Genomic DNA, 15,839 nt, shown 5'->3' on the forward strand with positions numbered 1-15,839 from the left:
TAGGTGCTGGAGCCCGATTTTATTGTCGGGGAGCACAGGAGTTTTCTTACAGAAAATGAGAAAGTAAGAGCAGTGTTTTTCACTGTGTGCCACATTTTACTTCATTTTTAATTATTATGGGCTTTTGTACTACAGAGTATAAAAAATTATATGCCATTTGCCCGCTGCACCGCAAATCCTTTGTTGGGGATCCTCAGCTCCACAAACCACACCAGCTGAATCACGAAGTTAAAAACCGGCAGGAAGGAAGCATCCTCCCTCCTGCTTTACACTACAGAAACTTTGCCACGAACGCGTCTGTGGATGAATTTTCATGGGATGCATGAACCATTCATGTAAGGTGAGGTAAGATATGGAAAAGATAAGCTATGGAAAAACAGATTTTTCCTGGGGAAATTCTAGCAGGGCATGTTCTGCCTTAACTCCGACCCCCCACGGAGGAAGGCGGCCGCGGCCCCCGGGCGCCGCCATCGCCTCAGGACGCCGCCATCGCCTCACGGCGCGGCCGCGCGGAGGGCGGGTCCGGCGGGGGGGAGGGGCGGAAGTCTCGCGAGAGCGGCGGGCGGGGCGGCCGGCCCCTTCCCCTGCCGGTGCCGGCGAGCGAGGCCTGCGGGAGGCCCGCGCCGGGCCGGGCCGCGCCGGGGCGGGCGGCGGTAGCGGCCGCGGCGCGGGGGCGGCGGCGGGGCGGGCGCGATGCCGGGCGGGCGGGTGTGCGCCGCGTGCGGCGGCTCGGAGATCGAGGTGGACGCGGCGCGGGGGGACGCGGTGTGCACGGGCTGCGGGTCGGTGCTGGAGGACAACATCATCGTCTCCGAGGTGCAGTTCGTCGAGAACAGCGGCGGCGGCTCCTCCGCCGTGGGGCAGTTCGTGTCGCTCGACGGTGAGCGCCGGCCGCGGCGGGGGCGCACGTGGGCCGGGCCGGGCCGGGGGGGCGTGGTGCTGCGGGCAGCGGGACCGGGGCGTGGGGGAGAGGGGGTGTGTGGGGCCGGGGCGTGGGGGAGAGGGGGGTGTGTGGGGGAGAGGGGGGGTGTGGGGGAGAGGGGGGGTGTGGGGCCGGGGCGTGGGGTAGAGGGGGGTGTGTGGGGGAGAGGGGGTGTGGGGGAGAGGGGGTGTGTGGGGCCGGGGCGTGGGGAAGAGGGGTGTGTGGGTGGGAGAGGGGGTGTGTGGGGCCGGGGCGTGGGGGAGAGGGGTGTGTGTGGGGGAGAGGGGGGGTGTGGGGCCGGGGCGTGGGGGAGAGGGGTGTGTGTGTGGGGGAGAGGGGGGGTGTGGGGCCGGGGCGTGGGGGAGCGGGCGGGGTGTGGGGCCAGGGCGTGGGGGATATGGGGACAGGGATAGTGCATTGGGGGTCCTGGGAAGGCATAGGGGAGAGCGTGCTGTGGGGACGTGGGGCAGCCGGTCAGTTCATGGGGGGCTGTGGGGCAGGGTGCCCCTTGGAGAGGGGCTGTGCGTGGGGAGAGGTGCTGTGGGGAGGTATAGGAGCAGCGACTGGAGAAGAGCGTGTTGGGGGATAAAGACGGCGTGTGGGGGGAAAGGGTGTTTGGCAAAGTGCACGGGGGACAACACAGGGAGAGGTTGGTGTGCGTGGGGCAGTGGGGATGAGGTGCTGTGCGAGGTGGGGGGACAGGGGTGGTATGGGGAGGTGTGGGGAGGCCAGGATGTATGGCAAGAGAGGGCAAGGTGGGGGAGAAGCTTCATGAGTGACAGGAATAAGGATACGAAGGGCTGGAGCTTTGTGTAGGAAGGGCTGGTTGCACGGGAGAGGGTTGGGGGCTGCGTGTGGGAGGGTGCAGAGGGGATGAGGTTGCGCGCAGGAGGATTTGGGGTGAGGGACAGGAGATGTGCGTGGGGGAATTGTCAGTGCCTGGTGGGGCAGAGGGAGCCCATGGAGGCGCAGAGGCAATGCGGTGGGAGTGAAGGGTTGTCTTATGTAGGACAGGGAGTTTCCCACTGGGAACTGAAGGGCTGGGGTGTCAGTGTGAATGCTCTGGAGGATAAGGGCTGTGTGCGGAATAGGGCCACATGGAAAGGACGTGGTGTTGGGAAGGGGAGAGGGAGAAGGAAAAAGAGTGTGGGGAATGTGTATAAAGAGAAAGAAACATAGGCAAGAAGCATGGGAGCGAGCTTTATGGAGGAACTTAGCAGTAAAACAAGCAGGACTGAAGGACCTGGTTGCAGGGAAGAAAGGAGTTGTGGGGGACAGGGTGCCAATGCATATTGGATTTGGGAGTTTGTAGTCTAGGATTACCCTAGATGATGTTGTCTGATGCCGTACTTGCCTGCTAATGCAGGGCAGCACCAGCATTACTTTCTTTTGCAGTTTATGAGTAACTCTTACATCCTTCACTTTTTCCTGTAGTGATGTGGTGAATACTTCTGTAAGGGCCTGTACTGCTTTTTTCCCTCCCACCCAACCACCGTTATGCAGGACAGATGGCATGCAAGCTAGAGCTCGTTTTGGGATGCCTTTACCCTACAAAGAAGTATCACAAGGAAAACTAGGAACTGCAGCACGCTGAGACTGTGTTTCTTCTACTGGGTGAATTGCACAGTAATTTTCTAAGTTTCTCTGAGGGGCTTTATCCCTTTTGTACAAGTCTTGGGGTGCTGTTGTTGGCTACTCAATTGCCCTGGATAGCATGTAATTCCTTGTTCTTGTATAGCTGGTTACTTACCATATATTACTCTGGAAGATAATTCTTGCACCTGTGAAGACAGATAAGCACTGTGAGAGTGGGTGGGTGTGTGGAAGTGAAGATATGATTGTAGCACATTCTAGCATTCTTACACTGGCTTTATCTGGCTGGCACAAGATGGGACTGCAGGGGCTTCACTATCCATATTGTGCCCTGCCAGCACTTATTGAGTCCCCGTGTGCATTAATGTATGTACACTGGTGAACAATATTGTTTGCGGAAATGATACAACAGGACTTTCAAAAACAGTGTTCTTTGTAGTTTTGCTGACATATTGCAAGGATGAGTGAAAGCGCTATTTCATGCATTGAATATTTTAAAGAAGTTCTATTATGGGTGATTTATACTGGTATAATTCTTCAAGTTCCAAAACAGTTGTTTCTGTTGTATTTTGAATAATTTTTTGCCTCCTTTAAACTGAGCAAGACAAGCTAATCTGAAAAGATGTCTTTTTGCTAGAATAAAGTGTCTTTGTGGTATATGCTTGTCTGTTATGCTTGTATGGCACTGATTTAAGTCTTTGCATGGGAATGGGGAGAAAAGTCCTTTCCTGTATAAGCAAGACAGAATTCATATCTATAGAGTGTTGTGCTGGCTGGAGAATTTCCAAAGGAATGTATATTTCTTTAAATCAGAAAACACATATTTGCTGAAAGCAACATTTTCTGGTCAGGTATAGCTTTCAGTGAATCTTCCTATTGAACGTAAGCAGGTTTCCATCAAAGTTACCTGATTTTAACACCTTTTCCTGTCATGTCTTTAGGCTCTTTTGGTCTGTGGCCCTGAGAGGTCCCCTGCGTGTGGAATGCCTTGGGCTAAGGCTCGCAGGACTGCAGTTGGGTGCTTGAGGGCAGCCCTATCCTATGGAGTGTCACTGTGTCAGGGTACAGACTCCTGGGCTGCTCTGTCTTTGAGACCCTGGCTCTCAGGCAGCAGGAGTGGGTGTCTCGGAGGGAAGGTTGTTTAGGTTTTGCAAGGTGTAAAGAGCTGTCTAACTGGGAACTTAGTAGCCCTGACTTCAGTGGGGCTTTTGGTGTCTAAGGAGTACAGATTTCCTGGTTGTACAACAAATCTTGCAAGATCCCCAAAACTCTTCCAGGCTCCATGCAGTCCATGAGGACTTCTCTTTGTTTGCTAATATATCTAGGATGTGTGCTTATATATCTTGAGTAGTTATAGATGCTTTTTTTCATTGTTTATTTTCATATGCATCAAAAAGAAGCAAAAAGGGAATGGAAAGCACTGAAATAATGTTATTGGCTTCCCTAAGGTGCATCTAGCAACATCTTTTAGTTTGGGAAGCTGTGTGTTAAGGATTCAGACTTTTGCATTTATATGCTGAAAGAGGAAAGTCTGTGCCTGTATGTTAATACAAAGTGACCTATCTGGATTGTGCCAGGTCCTTGAGAGTAAGCCCAGCAACCTCAGTATAAAACATGGGAAATCCCTCCTGTTGCTCCATCGGGGTAGGAAGAAGGTGTGAGATCCAAGTTCTGTTGCCACAGTCAGTATTTAAATTCAGTTATCAATGTGTGATACGAAGCCACAGGCTCAACACTGTTGTCTTTCACAGAGAAGTTTAGTATGTCCTGTGCTTTCCAAAGCAGGTATGCCAGTTTGCTGCTTTCTATGGTTTTGATAGTTTTAACAACTGAGAGTTGACATGCTGAGAAAGTGAGGGCTTGTGCTTGGATTTGGGTGAGAGATCTCACCCAAAGCAGTTTGGGGAAATGCAGACTGATAAATCTGTTATCTCTGTTGGGCAAATGGGTAGAAGCAGTGAAGGGCGAAATAGGTGGGTGTACAGGTAAATATGTGGGAAAAATGTTTTTCAGCAAAGCGAGGTCATGCCATGTGGATCTTTTGGAGCTTTCTGAAGAAGTCAGAAAGTATGTGGACAAGGAAGATCCTCAGATTTGTAAAAGGAATTCAGCAAGATCCTTCACCAAAGGCTTTTAAAGAATCTGAGCTACCATGGATAAGAGAAAGTCCTTACAGAGTAGAATAGCTGCTTAAGTGATGAGAAACATAGACTGGAAATAAATAATGAATCCCCTAAGGGAGGTGGTAGTGAAGTCCCACAGAGATCTGTGCTGTCTGATGATCTGGAAAGTGGGTGAACGGTGTCGTGATGAGGCTTGCACACTAAGTTTTTTGGGGTAGTAAAGACTGTAGAGGGACCAGTTGCTCTTAGTGGCTGCGTTACTACCCAGCACGTGGACAGCACATGGGATTCAGAATTTTTGGGAGAGTTAGGGTCATTCCTTTCCACCAGACGTGGGATGGTGGTCTCTGGACTGAGTGGTATCATTCAGGAAAGCTCCTTCGGTTGTAGTGGATAACTCTTTAAAAGCATTTAGCTCAGTGCTTGTTCGCAGTGCAAAGAAAGGTGAGGGAAGGGGAATGTTAGAAGTTAATTAGGAAGAGAGTATGACAGCACATGTCACTTACATATCCACAGTGCTGTCTGCAACTTAAGTACTGTGTACAGTTCCTCTATTTTCCTCTCTGTCCTCAAGAAAAGATCTAATAGAACTAGAAAAGGTACAGAGAGGGCAGATGAGATGATGAAGAGGAGGGCTTCTTTAAGAGCTTCTCAGTGAGGAATGATTAAATAGACTCATCTGCTTCAGGCGGAAAAAGAGATGATTGACTGGGGACATTGTAGATGTCTGTAAAATCTTGAATATCGTGGCAAGGATGAACAAATGTTCAGTAACTCATAATGCAAAATCTAGGGTAAATGTAAAGTAAGCTAGCTAGCTTACTTTAAAGCTCGCAGATAGCTGGTTCAGAAGCAACAGGAGGTATTTTTTCAGAACGTTTACTTAAATTGTGAATCTTAAGTTGTGGATGTTAAAAGTTTACATGGGTTCAACAATGATTAGACAATCCTGTGACTCTTCAGAGGAAGATCCTGTGCTTTTTGATATCTACAAAGATGCTTTTCAGAGTTTTGACAATTCTTTTCAAACCTGTCCAGGAATCTGAGGAAGATGGTTCTGTAATAAAAAGAATAGATATCCCTTAGTATTAATACCTGTTTCTTGCACCTTGTGTTTTGGCAAGTGATGAGCACAAAACTCCTCTGATGTTGACAGTAGTATAGTATGCTCTGTCTTGAAAAAATTTGGCTAAGTCTTCTGATCTCTTTATGAGAAATTGGTAGTAGAAATACTTATGACTGTGAGAAAGTCTGCAATAAAGTGTCCAGAAATCCAGACTGCAACACAAAGATTTATTTAGAGCAAGGTTTATCAAGTTACTTATGCAGTACTTTGCAATATGGACTATGAAATCTTCCCTGATGGTATTTGATGCATATAAAATGAGGTGGCGTGTTTATATAAATTAGCAAATAGAGAACTAGGCCGGCCATGTAGTCCTGTTTGGAAGCCCTTTGGAGGTGGGCATGTCCTAGCTGTCTCAGCATAATAATAGTAATGCTTTTCCCTGATATTGTCTTGGTGGAAATGGAGGATATGATTGCAGGTTAGCCTAATCCCACAATTGTTGTTAGTGTTCTCTGTATCAGGGAGTGGCAGATCATCTCTTAGCTTCTGAGGTACATGTCACTTGCTGATCATGAGCTGGTCATGTGAAACCCTTCACTAGGAAGAGATCCCCCTTCATGCCCTAGAAGGGGGCTACTGTGCATCTTTCCTTTGATCTTCTAGTAGGAAAGTCCTCACAAAGCTCAAGGTAGTGAAAGCTTTGATGGGCCCCATACTGGTCCAGTTAATTGTAATTCTTAATTCTGTTGCAAGTGGTCAGAACTAAGTAAGAATTTAGCCTCAACACTTAACCCTGGACATGTAATTCTCTTGAAGCTTGTGAAGGCCCTGTGTAAGAATGTCATTCTTGATATTTAGTTTTTAAGCTTGACTGATTTAACTCTGGAAAAATATGCAGATACTGTTAGAAAAGGGTTGTCATGCACATTTGAGCTCCAAATAACTGTTATTTGCAGAGAAAACGTTTGAGGAATGTGCTTTGTTGAAGTGAATCTAGTTTTGAAGAAAAAGTATCCACCTTATAATTGATGGCTAGTTCAGACTTTCATGAACTAAGATGTTGCTCTCTGTGGCTTCCTGCTGAATTCATGGAGGATTTGAATTCAAGTTCCTCATTCTCTTTATCAGAATACATGTAGTCTGTTTTTTCTCTTCATACCTAAGTTCATAACAGACTTACCGGTTATAACATTTGAACATATCCCAGCAATGAAATACTGCAATAGAAGGTCTGAGACTGGACTGTGTCTCTCCTTCTTCATTTTACTGTGGTTGCACTGGAAGAAGGAGCTCCACTGCATCCCTCTGTGGTCTGCACAGATATTTCAGCTGCTGCTTCTGTAGAAGGGCTAACTGTGAGTTGTGTGCTGCATTTGAAGGGAGTAAAATCTTTGATCGCTCTAGTACTGTGCCTTAATGGGAGTCCCCTAGGCTTGTGGTAGTTGTTGCGAGAAACTGTTTTCACAAGTATGTCTCCCGAGGCTGAAAAGTAAGTATGAAACTGAAGAGAGTAAGAGAGTAAAGCTCAATGTGGTGCAAATGTTGATAGTCCAGAGTGCTCTTCAGGGTTTCATTTCAAGAAACTGAGAAAATGGAAGTCTAGGGCTTCCATCCAACACTGGTTGAAGGAGAGGAAAAGAGTCTCATCTGAGAAGGCTGATTCATAAGCAGTCCAGTGGTAAGCTGAAAGACTAACTGAGAAAATAAAACATGGGAAAATGGCACCGCAAGGCATACTGAGCTTGTGTGTTCCTTTGATCCTTCTTTTGTTCTCAAAATTGTCTTTAAACGCTTGATAGTTAACGGAGAGAAATAGCATCTGGAGCAGCTTCTTAGGAGTAAACCGTAGGGCAAACTGGATAACTTTGTGTGTATGCAGTCCAGCAGCAGGAAGAAAGCTATCTACTTGTCAGGGCCTGGAGTGCCCTGCCCGGCCACGGGCCTCATCCGTACCCCGACCCATGGGGCACATCCCAGCCCAGCCCTGGCCTGTCCCCGTCCCTGCGGAGGTGCCCGATGGGCTGCTCCCAGCTGCCCTGCTCCCTCGTGGCGCAGTGGGACGGGCCCTGCCCTGGGGATCCCCCGTGGCCCCCGAGGAGCTCATGGCCCGTGCGGCGCCCAGCGCTACTTTGAACTTAACAGAGAGTTGCTAGAAAGCTTGTGGTCGCATCTCTAGTGAAAATTTAAATGAGAATTGTTTTGCAGAAGCTTTTAACTAGCTCGTACTTAACCAGCTGTGCATTTTTTAAAAAAACGCAGAAACTTATAGTTTTGAGACCTCTGTCCCTCTATCAGATTTGTTTGAAACTGGACAGTGGGCCTAGAATAAATGGGAGGAGACTGATGGACAGTGCGTTCCCCTAGGGAACCAGGCTGAAAAGTGGAGATCAGTGTAACAAACTAACCTCCATTATCTGACATAGATTAGTCCTAGAGCAAGAGTCCCGTTAGTTGCCTTTGAGAAACAGATTAAGTTTTGTGAAGGTTTTGTAGGTAAAGGGATTTTCCAAACAAAGGGAACTAAATAGCAGGGAAAGGACTAATGCTAATAATGGGGAGGAAGGTTTTATTTTTTCTGTATGAGACTGCGTATATAAAGATAATGCTAAGGGACCACCCTTAAGTCCTAGAAGCCCATTCCTAGAAATCCAGTGTGAGCCAGTCTGGGAAAAGAAGTTAGCAGCAGTCAGGGAGGATCCCCAGCTTGCGTTGAGGTGAAGATCTTGCTTTTCCTTATCTTACTCATTCTCTGCTAGACTTGGTCAAAAGAGTTATGTAGTCACGTGAAGAAAACACTGTATTGATCAGTTACCAGTGGCTGTCATAAAAACGTCCCTGGTAGGTAAGCGGAGGTGGTGGCGTTTCTAGTCGTTGTTACCCTGACACACTGTTTTCAAGCTGGCCGGTTCATGGCAGCGTGAAACAAGATCGTACATCCATTTAGCCACGGTCATTTTGGTGACAGAGCTGTGGGATGGAGAAAACAAGTTGGTGGAACTAGGGGCATTTGTCAACTCCAGATAAGGCCTACAGGATACAAATCAATCAAATGTGTGTTGTGGAAAGCCTCAGCAGGAGGATTTATAGAGTGATTTTAGGCTGGGCGCCAAAGTGGATTTCTTATCCTATGGAGCTTACCTGCACGTGGGACCTGGGTAAGTACACATCACCAGTGTGTCTGAACAGACTGAGTGACTTAAATTAGCATTAAATCAGACTTTAATGAAAAAATGTATTTTATAGTTATTTGGATTTTTTTTTGTGGCTTTCAATAAAAATACTTAATACCCCAAATTACAGATGCATATTTTCTCCAAATGCCAGCTTGTCAGTTCTTATTTGAACTATGCAATCATTGGTGTCTATAGGAGAAAATTGAGTGCTATGCATTAGTCTCTTAGCTTGTTCTCACTTGGTGAGTAGCCCAGGAGATTTGAGGAGGGTGACTATTACGCGGACAGTCACAGAAGTGGAAGGCTGCGAGGGGCATTGGGAACATTACTCCAGCTTCAGCACTGAGGCACGGTCAAGTAAAACTAGACTCATGGCTCTTGTGCAGCATACACACGTTAAGACTCCAAATGTTCAGGAGTTCACAAGACACTGAACTGAGTCTGCTGGGAAGAATGTTCCTGGTGGAAAGTTATTTGCTCCCTGTGGCTTGTAGGGAGAAATGAGAATTGTGAACTGGTAACCCAGAACAGACCAACAAGTGTTTGTTAAAGCTCCCAGTGTTGGAGGTTCCACAGCGTTTGTAAGTAGGCTGTTTCAGATATCTTGGCACTCTAGTATATCGGGGGAAAATTTCTTGCGGTTAAATTTTATTTTGTTGCAAATAAATTGTAAGCAGTTTACTGCAGTGCACCAAGTGACTTGCAGCGTGATAAATGCTGAAAATGTACTCTTGCTCTGCAAGCTTCCTTGGCAAATTTAATGTAGCATGCCCTTTAATAAAGCTGTGGTGTGTTCCATTTCTCAGGTATGCATGTGGAAGCTTACTGTGAAGTTTCACTTTCTAGTTCATCTTTGGTAACTTGCGTACGTTCCTTTATATCTAGGAGTGTGAAATATGTTGATCTCAAACGTAGAACTTTACTGGGGTTTGACTTGATGACAGTATTTCAGTCTTTTGGGGTTTGAAAATTGTGTGTTGGACAATGGAAAATTACAGTCAGCAAACTGGTAAGAGTAAGGGACTTGATACAGGGTGAAAAACCTTCTTAAAATTCAAGCCAACCTTATTAGCTGTTCATCTTATAAGCCTTCTTTTTTCTCTGGAACTTGATAACTAAGACAGAAAACTGACACAAAAAGTGCTAGTGAGGTGGCTGGTAAAGAGAGTGAATTCTGTATTCATATCAGATGCTTTAGTTTTGATTAATCCTTTAATAAAGATTATTGTGTATTTTGCTGTCTTACAAAAATGAAAGGATTAGAGGTTTTATTTTGAATCAGTAGTTAATGAAGTTCCATGTAGGATATGCTGACAGACCAAATCCTGATCTAAAATATTTCTATAGCGCAGTCTTGAGTAGTCCTGAAGCCGGTTGTACTGCCAATACGCATACTAAAGTTGAAATGAAAACAGTGCGTGCTGAAACAGAGAATAATGATAATGGCACCAAAATTCCCCTTACATGTGGTCCAGATCTCTAGAAATGAGACTAATTCATGGTTAAGCTTAAAATATACAGAGTGGCCATAATGAAGTTGCAAGAGAGAAGAAGTTATGGTTCTGCACCTACTGGATTTACAGATCTTTGGGGAAAACCTGAAGAGTACTTACCTTTTTTACTTTGTGCTAGATTGTCACTTTTCTGAGTACGAAACCAATGCATTTTCATCTTGTTTTGGGAAGGAAGAGGGGAAACTTGCATCTATTTCATACAAAAAATTACTCTCCACTATCCATTTTAGTGAGATGCACTAAATTTCTTTTTGCTTTCTGCTTCTCTTCTGAAATCCTCAAGGTGGCAATCTTGCATCACAGTTGTGTGTATTTTTTTTTCTGGCACTGCTTGTCTCATATGCTGTCCTTGTGATGGCAACAATTACTTGCTTGAAGTACTGCAGAGTATTCATCTGTCAGTTGGGAAAATGCTGAATCTTGCATGTAACTTTGGATACAAACTGGTTTGCACACACCTGTGCAGTTCTGAACTCAGGTGTAGTGGACATGGTAATATATTTATGTCCTTGGTTGGTAGTTATGAAAATAAGCTTATAGATAGTGAGCTACAGTGGAATAGACTAAAACTTTGTTTGTGTAAGTTTATTCAGCGTTAGCATTTTATCCGGCTGTGGTGCCTGCATATCCGTTCTCTTAGGTATAAAACTGGCTGACAGGAGAAAATAAGCACTCTTTCAGTTATGGACTTTGTTTTGTATGTTCAGAAAGGCTTAATTATATCTTTTTGCTGTTATCGGCCTGAAATGCAATATGACATTGACCTGCTCTGCTTTTGAGTTTTATGATATAACTTAAATAGAAAGCTTATTCATTTTTTGTATTAGATGGCCAAGTCTACCTTGGTTGTGAAACAGTTGCTTTCATACAGTCTGCAGTCTTTACAGGTTTTATGATGGATCTGTAATGTTTTAACTTTTAAACTGAAGCTTTTTGTTTTACCTTGTACTGAAGAAAGGACTGGAGTTTTCCAGTTTTAATTCACAGGGAGGGATGCTGATAGTACTGGTCCTATCAAATGGTAGATATCCTTCAGTTCAGGTTGCAAGTGAAGTTTCATCCCGTCTTCACTTGCTCATTTATTCAGAGGAAAACAAAATCTGTAACAAGCACTGCCATTCCCACTGTTTATGTTCTTCTAGTCACCGTTTAAAGTTAGCCACAGACTTCAGACTTGCTGTTTTTACTACCTGGGGAGCGTTTTTGTAGCGATGATTAGTGATGTGACTCTTTAGTCAATGCCACGGTACCTGGGTCTGGCTGTGGGCACGGCGGCTGTGCTGTGTCTGCGCAGGGAGCAGACGTGGCTGCGCTGCTCTTGGCTGCTTGAGGTGCAGTCGCTGTGGTTCAGCCCTGGAGGAACCCCGGGGGGTGGGCTGGACCTGGACCTGGACGTGTGCAAGCTTTGCCTCAGTGTTGTCTGGTTTCCAGGTATATCATCTCCCTCATGTTCTGTTCCCTTCTTTTGGTGTTTCAGGGCACTATAGCCTGCTGAGAGGACCCCCCCCCCCGCAAAAAAAGAAAAAAACCATCAGTTGAGTAGCTCTACTTTTGGGCTGCTTAATGCATCTCTTTACACTTTTACAGTCCAAAATTTCCTGTAAGTGTCCAAGGCTAAGATGAAGAGCAGAGTTTAGTTTACCAAAGCCTTGAGAATTTGAGTTAGTTTCTAAAAATAATCAGGAGATGACAGTGTATAACAGGAGGCGCCACCTCCCTTAAGGAGCCTGTATATGTTGACTTAGAGAAATCTTCAAAGAGTTTGCAGGCAGTACTTGCAGACACCAAATACTTCTAGGATATATATTTTTTGTTTATCTTGAAAGCTAAATGTGAAAAAACAAAAGCATGTTTAATTTGCTTTTGAAGCTGCAGAGGTAAAAAGTCAAGCTGGAATGTTGATTTGGTTGTACCTCATGATTGCTGTTCCTTTTCTTTTTGCTTTTTAAATGACTAGCTTTGTAGGGTCTTTTTTTTTCTTAAATGAATCTGATGATTTCACAGATTTTTCTAGGATTTATCTTTTTATTACCCAGCCGAACAGTTGCATTAATGAGTTTGCTTTGTGTTTTGCTTGTAAAGATTGAAGCTGATGGTGAGACTTCATAGTCGATCGAAACACTGGTTTGCAATTCTGAGAGCGTAAGTGCACAACAGACTAGTTTTCTATCAGTTTTCAAAGCCAAATTCTAATTCAAGATGCACAGTCTTCCCAGTTAACTTGCTGAGAAATGGGGGCATCAAATCTGATAGCAGAATTTGTCTTTGAGATAGATCTATTAGTATCTGCTACAGACTGCATATCTTTGAAAGAAATGACTTTTATGCCTAACATAACGTTATGCCTGGCATAACATAATGCCTAAAATGTGATACCTTGATGTCTAATAAGAAGGATCTTTTAATGAGCAAAAAAGAGCTGAAATCTCAGCTTATTTTTTTCTTTTTATTTTATCTGGATTTTAGCTTCTGAGTAAGTTAAAACTATTTTGTTAATGGTATTAGATCATTTGCTTAAGCTTTTTAGTAATAGGGAAACTTGTGAAACAGTAATGTAGCTGTTTTGATGATGGTAGTCCAGTAGAGTTCAGTATTTTGGTGCATTAGGACTGGTAAGTGCTCTAGAGCCGTTGTGCCCAGCAGGGGCCAATCCCTTGATGGTGGCTTTGCAAAACCTATCTATGAGCCTGCTGCCTTCAGCATGCCCTGCTGCTTGGTCTTGCTCTTGTCCTGCTGTTTGTGGCCTCCTCAGCTGTGTTGATGCTAGAGCGCGTGATCTCCTGCTTTAAATTAGACAAGTGAGATAGCCCATGGTAAAGCAAACCTTAAAAGAAAAAAAAAAAAAGAGAGGATGGGAAAGAGAGAATTTCTAAACTTAGATTTACTACTGAAGAAAATGTATGTAAAACTCTACTGCCACTGTTATTTTTATATATATATATATATATATATATATATATATGTATATGTACGTACAAGTGTAGGGCTGGGTGAGTTATTTCTGTATTGAGTGAAGAGGTCACTGCTGAAGATTTATCATCTCTAACTAGGATGATGAACTGTAATACTCAAGCTGTGGGACATTTACATCACAACTTCTGATTCCTGTTTGTTGAAAGGGTCTGTTAATGAAGGGCAGGTGAAGTCAGTTTGCTTTGTGGCTAGAACAGAAAACCTAATTTAAAGGTTGTGTGGAAAATTAGCTTAGAAGGCTTATAGCTAATAATTCTACAGGAATATAAATTTTAACCTTTTTTTTGTTTCAACATAAATGTGCATTAAATACAGTTGAGGGAAGAGTATCTGAGAAAGTCTAGTAAGAGTGTATGTGGATGAAAGTGCAGGTGACAGTTTCCCATCACTTGGACCTGTTACAGAAGTAATAAAATTCAGGGGTGTAGGAGAAATGTCCTGAATTGCTTTAACCAGTATGTCACTCCTTTGCATGTTCCTGTCCCAAAGCCATGCTAGCTGGTTCTGAAGAACTGGGCCAAGGTGGGAAGATGTGGTTATGTGAACTTCGGCGAAACTGTGTAAACACGATAGGGAACAAGACTTTTCTCTCTTACTCTGAAGAGCAGATTGCTGGAATTAAGTAGAAGTCCAATTACTAACAAATTAATTGTTTTCAATCCTATGCAATTTAGCTTTTTGGTCTCAGTGGCTGTTAAGCTGATAGATTCTAATATCCTGCTTGAGGTAGCCTGATTATTTTTTTAAAAAACTTCCTGCTTTAGTGAGAGACTATTTCTGTCCTGAGTAGTTTAATTCCCTGTTCTGCCAGATTGGTTTGCATGAGTAGCTCCATTGACTCCCAGAGGACTCCCAGCATTCAGACTGCTCAGTGCTGGCACTGATGCATAAAGCAGCCTCTAGTTTATGCTAATTTACAACTCTGATTTATTTTAGTCTCTAACCTTTCAAGGTGTAAACATAGCAGTCCCAGACTTGCAGTTTTTGTAGCCCAAGCTGCAGTGTGTGCGCCTAATGTTACACTGAAGTTATTTTAAAGTACGTGTTATGTGTGTACTAGCCAACACAGTCATTATTGAATGGTAACCATGTTTTCTGCTCTGTAATACCAGTAATTAGCTATTAAAATTCGGTATTGAATATTCTCCAGAGGAAAAAAAAAAAGTAACTAAGCAATTGTTTCCTCATTTACTTTGAGGAGTGTTTTACAATATTGATTTTAATGTTTTGCTCAAAGTAAGAGGTGTCACATTATTGTGCTTTGAAGCTGACATGGGGAGAGTTATGGTGTCACGTATTTTCTATGGTATTCCAAGGAGGAAATAAGCTGCACAGGGTTTGTGCTTGATGTTTTAAGCCCCTCAAGCGCCTCTGTTGCCTTTCTTAATGTAATTTGGCATGTTGTAAATTGTACAGATACTGAGTACGATGGTGCAGTAAGATTTCCTTTGATGTTTAAATTCAGTTATTGCCTTTGACATATCTGTCTTATTCTAATAGGTGCCGGCAAAACACCAACTTTAGGAGGAGGATTCCATGCCAACCTGGGAAAGGAGTCACGAGCACAAACTCTGCAGAATGGTACTTGCAAGCTTTAAACTTATTGATATGACTTTTTTTCTTCTTAATGCGATTGATTGCAATTAATTTTTAGTTTTGAATGTCACCTCAAAACCTTGGCAGGCCCCTCATTGGAGAGTAGACAAGTCTGCCCAGTGCTGATTTTACATTGTGCTCTCATTTGGTTTTTACACCTGATTTATGAGGTCGGATAGCTGGCTGAAAAAGGATAATGGCAGCTGACAGTATTATCATAGTATAAAAGGGTTTTTTCAAGGCTGACATGCCCATTTCACCTTTTTATTATCTGGTACCCTACTGTGGCTTTTTATTAATTTTCAGGGTCCATGGAATGCTTTATTTATGTTTATTTTCAGGTATAAGTGTTCAAATGCTTTTATTTGTATGCTGTGTAATAGGAAGATAATACATGCATTTATGCTCATCTCATAGTAATCCCATGCTTACTAGGAAGTTGTTGAACAGAGAGGGGAAAAATGGAAAAAAGATCCTAGTGTCCAGAGAATTTTTGAATAAACGTTTTGATTACATGCTGTACGTTTTAGCTGAGATCTGTATAATGTACACTCTTTAAAGAGAATGAATAAAAACAGCTTTTATTCCAGAAACAGAATGGTCTTCTAGTTTCAACTGTTGTTACTCATATCAATGGACAGGAGATGTCATTTTTGGCTAATTAATACTGTTGTTTCATGACTTTTGGAGATGACAGCTGATGGACTGTCATATCAAAGACTGAAAAGCTGACATTTAGTTAACCGAGGGATGTAGATAGGTTTTACTAATATGGTGTTTGTTTTTCGGAATATTTTAAATAAATGAATTTCCCTCAATTAGTCTTTCACATGCCACTTGAGAACAGAAAATCTTGACTGATATCATGTCTGCATA

The 15,839-nt window shown here is 43.7% G+C and overlaps 1 protein-coding gene across 2 annotated transcripts in view; it reads left to right on the plus strand.

Moving 5' to 3' along the window:
* Positions 1 to 550: 550 nt before the first annotated feature.
* The window catches only part of BRF1 (BRF1 RNA polymerase III transcription initiation factor subunit), a 172,658-nt gene continuing 157,369 nt past the window's right edge, over positions 551 to 15,839 (plus strand). The window contains exons 1-3 of one of the 2 annotated variants that reach the window (XM_064511971.1): positions 755 to 880; positions 2,357 to 2,536; positions 14,868 to 14,948. Coding sequence is in view for 1 of the 2 variants with exons in the window: in XM_064511970.1 (XP_064368040.1) it covers positions 694 to 880; positions 14,868 to 14,948 (268 nt within the window). In the remaining variant the exon portion in view is untranslated. Of the gene's footprint in view, positions 881 to 2,356; positions 2,537 to 14,867; positions 14,949 to 15,839 lie in introns of both variants that reach the window. The other variant, XM_064511970.1, reaches the window with a different exon arrangement.

Source organism: Dromaius novaehollandiae, chromosome 5 (assembly GCF_036370855.1).
Source record: "Dromaius novaehollandiae isolate bDroNov1 chromosome 5, bDroNov1.hap1, whole genome shotgun sequence".
NCBI classification, from domain to species: Eukaryota; Metazoa; Chordata; class Aves; order Casuariiformes; family Dromaiidae; genus Dromaius; species Dromaius novaehollandiae.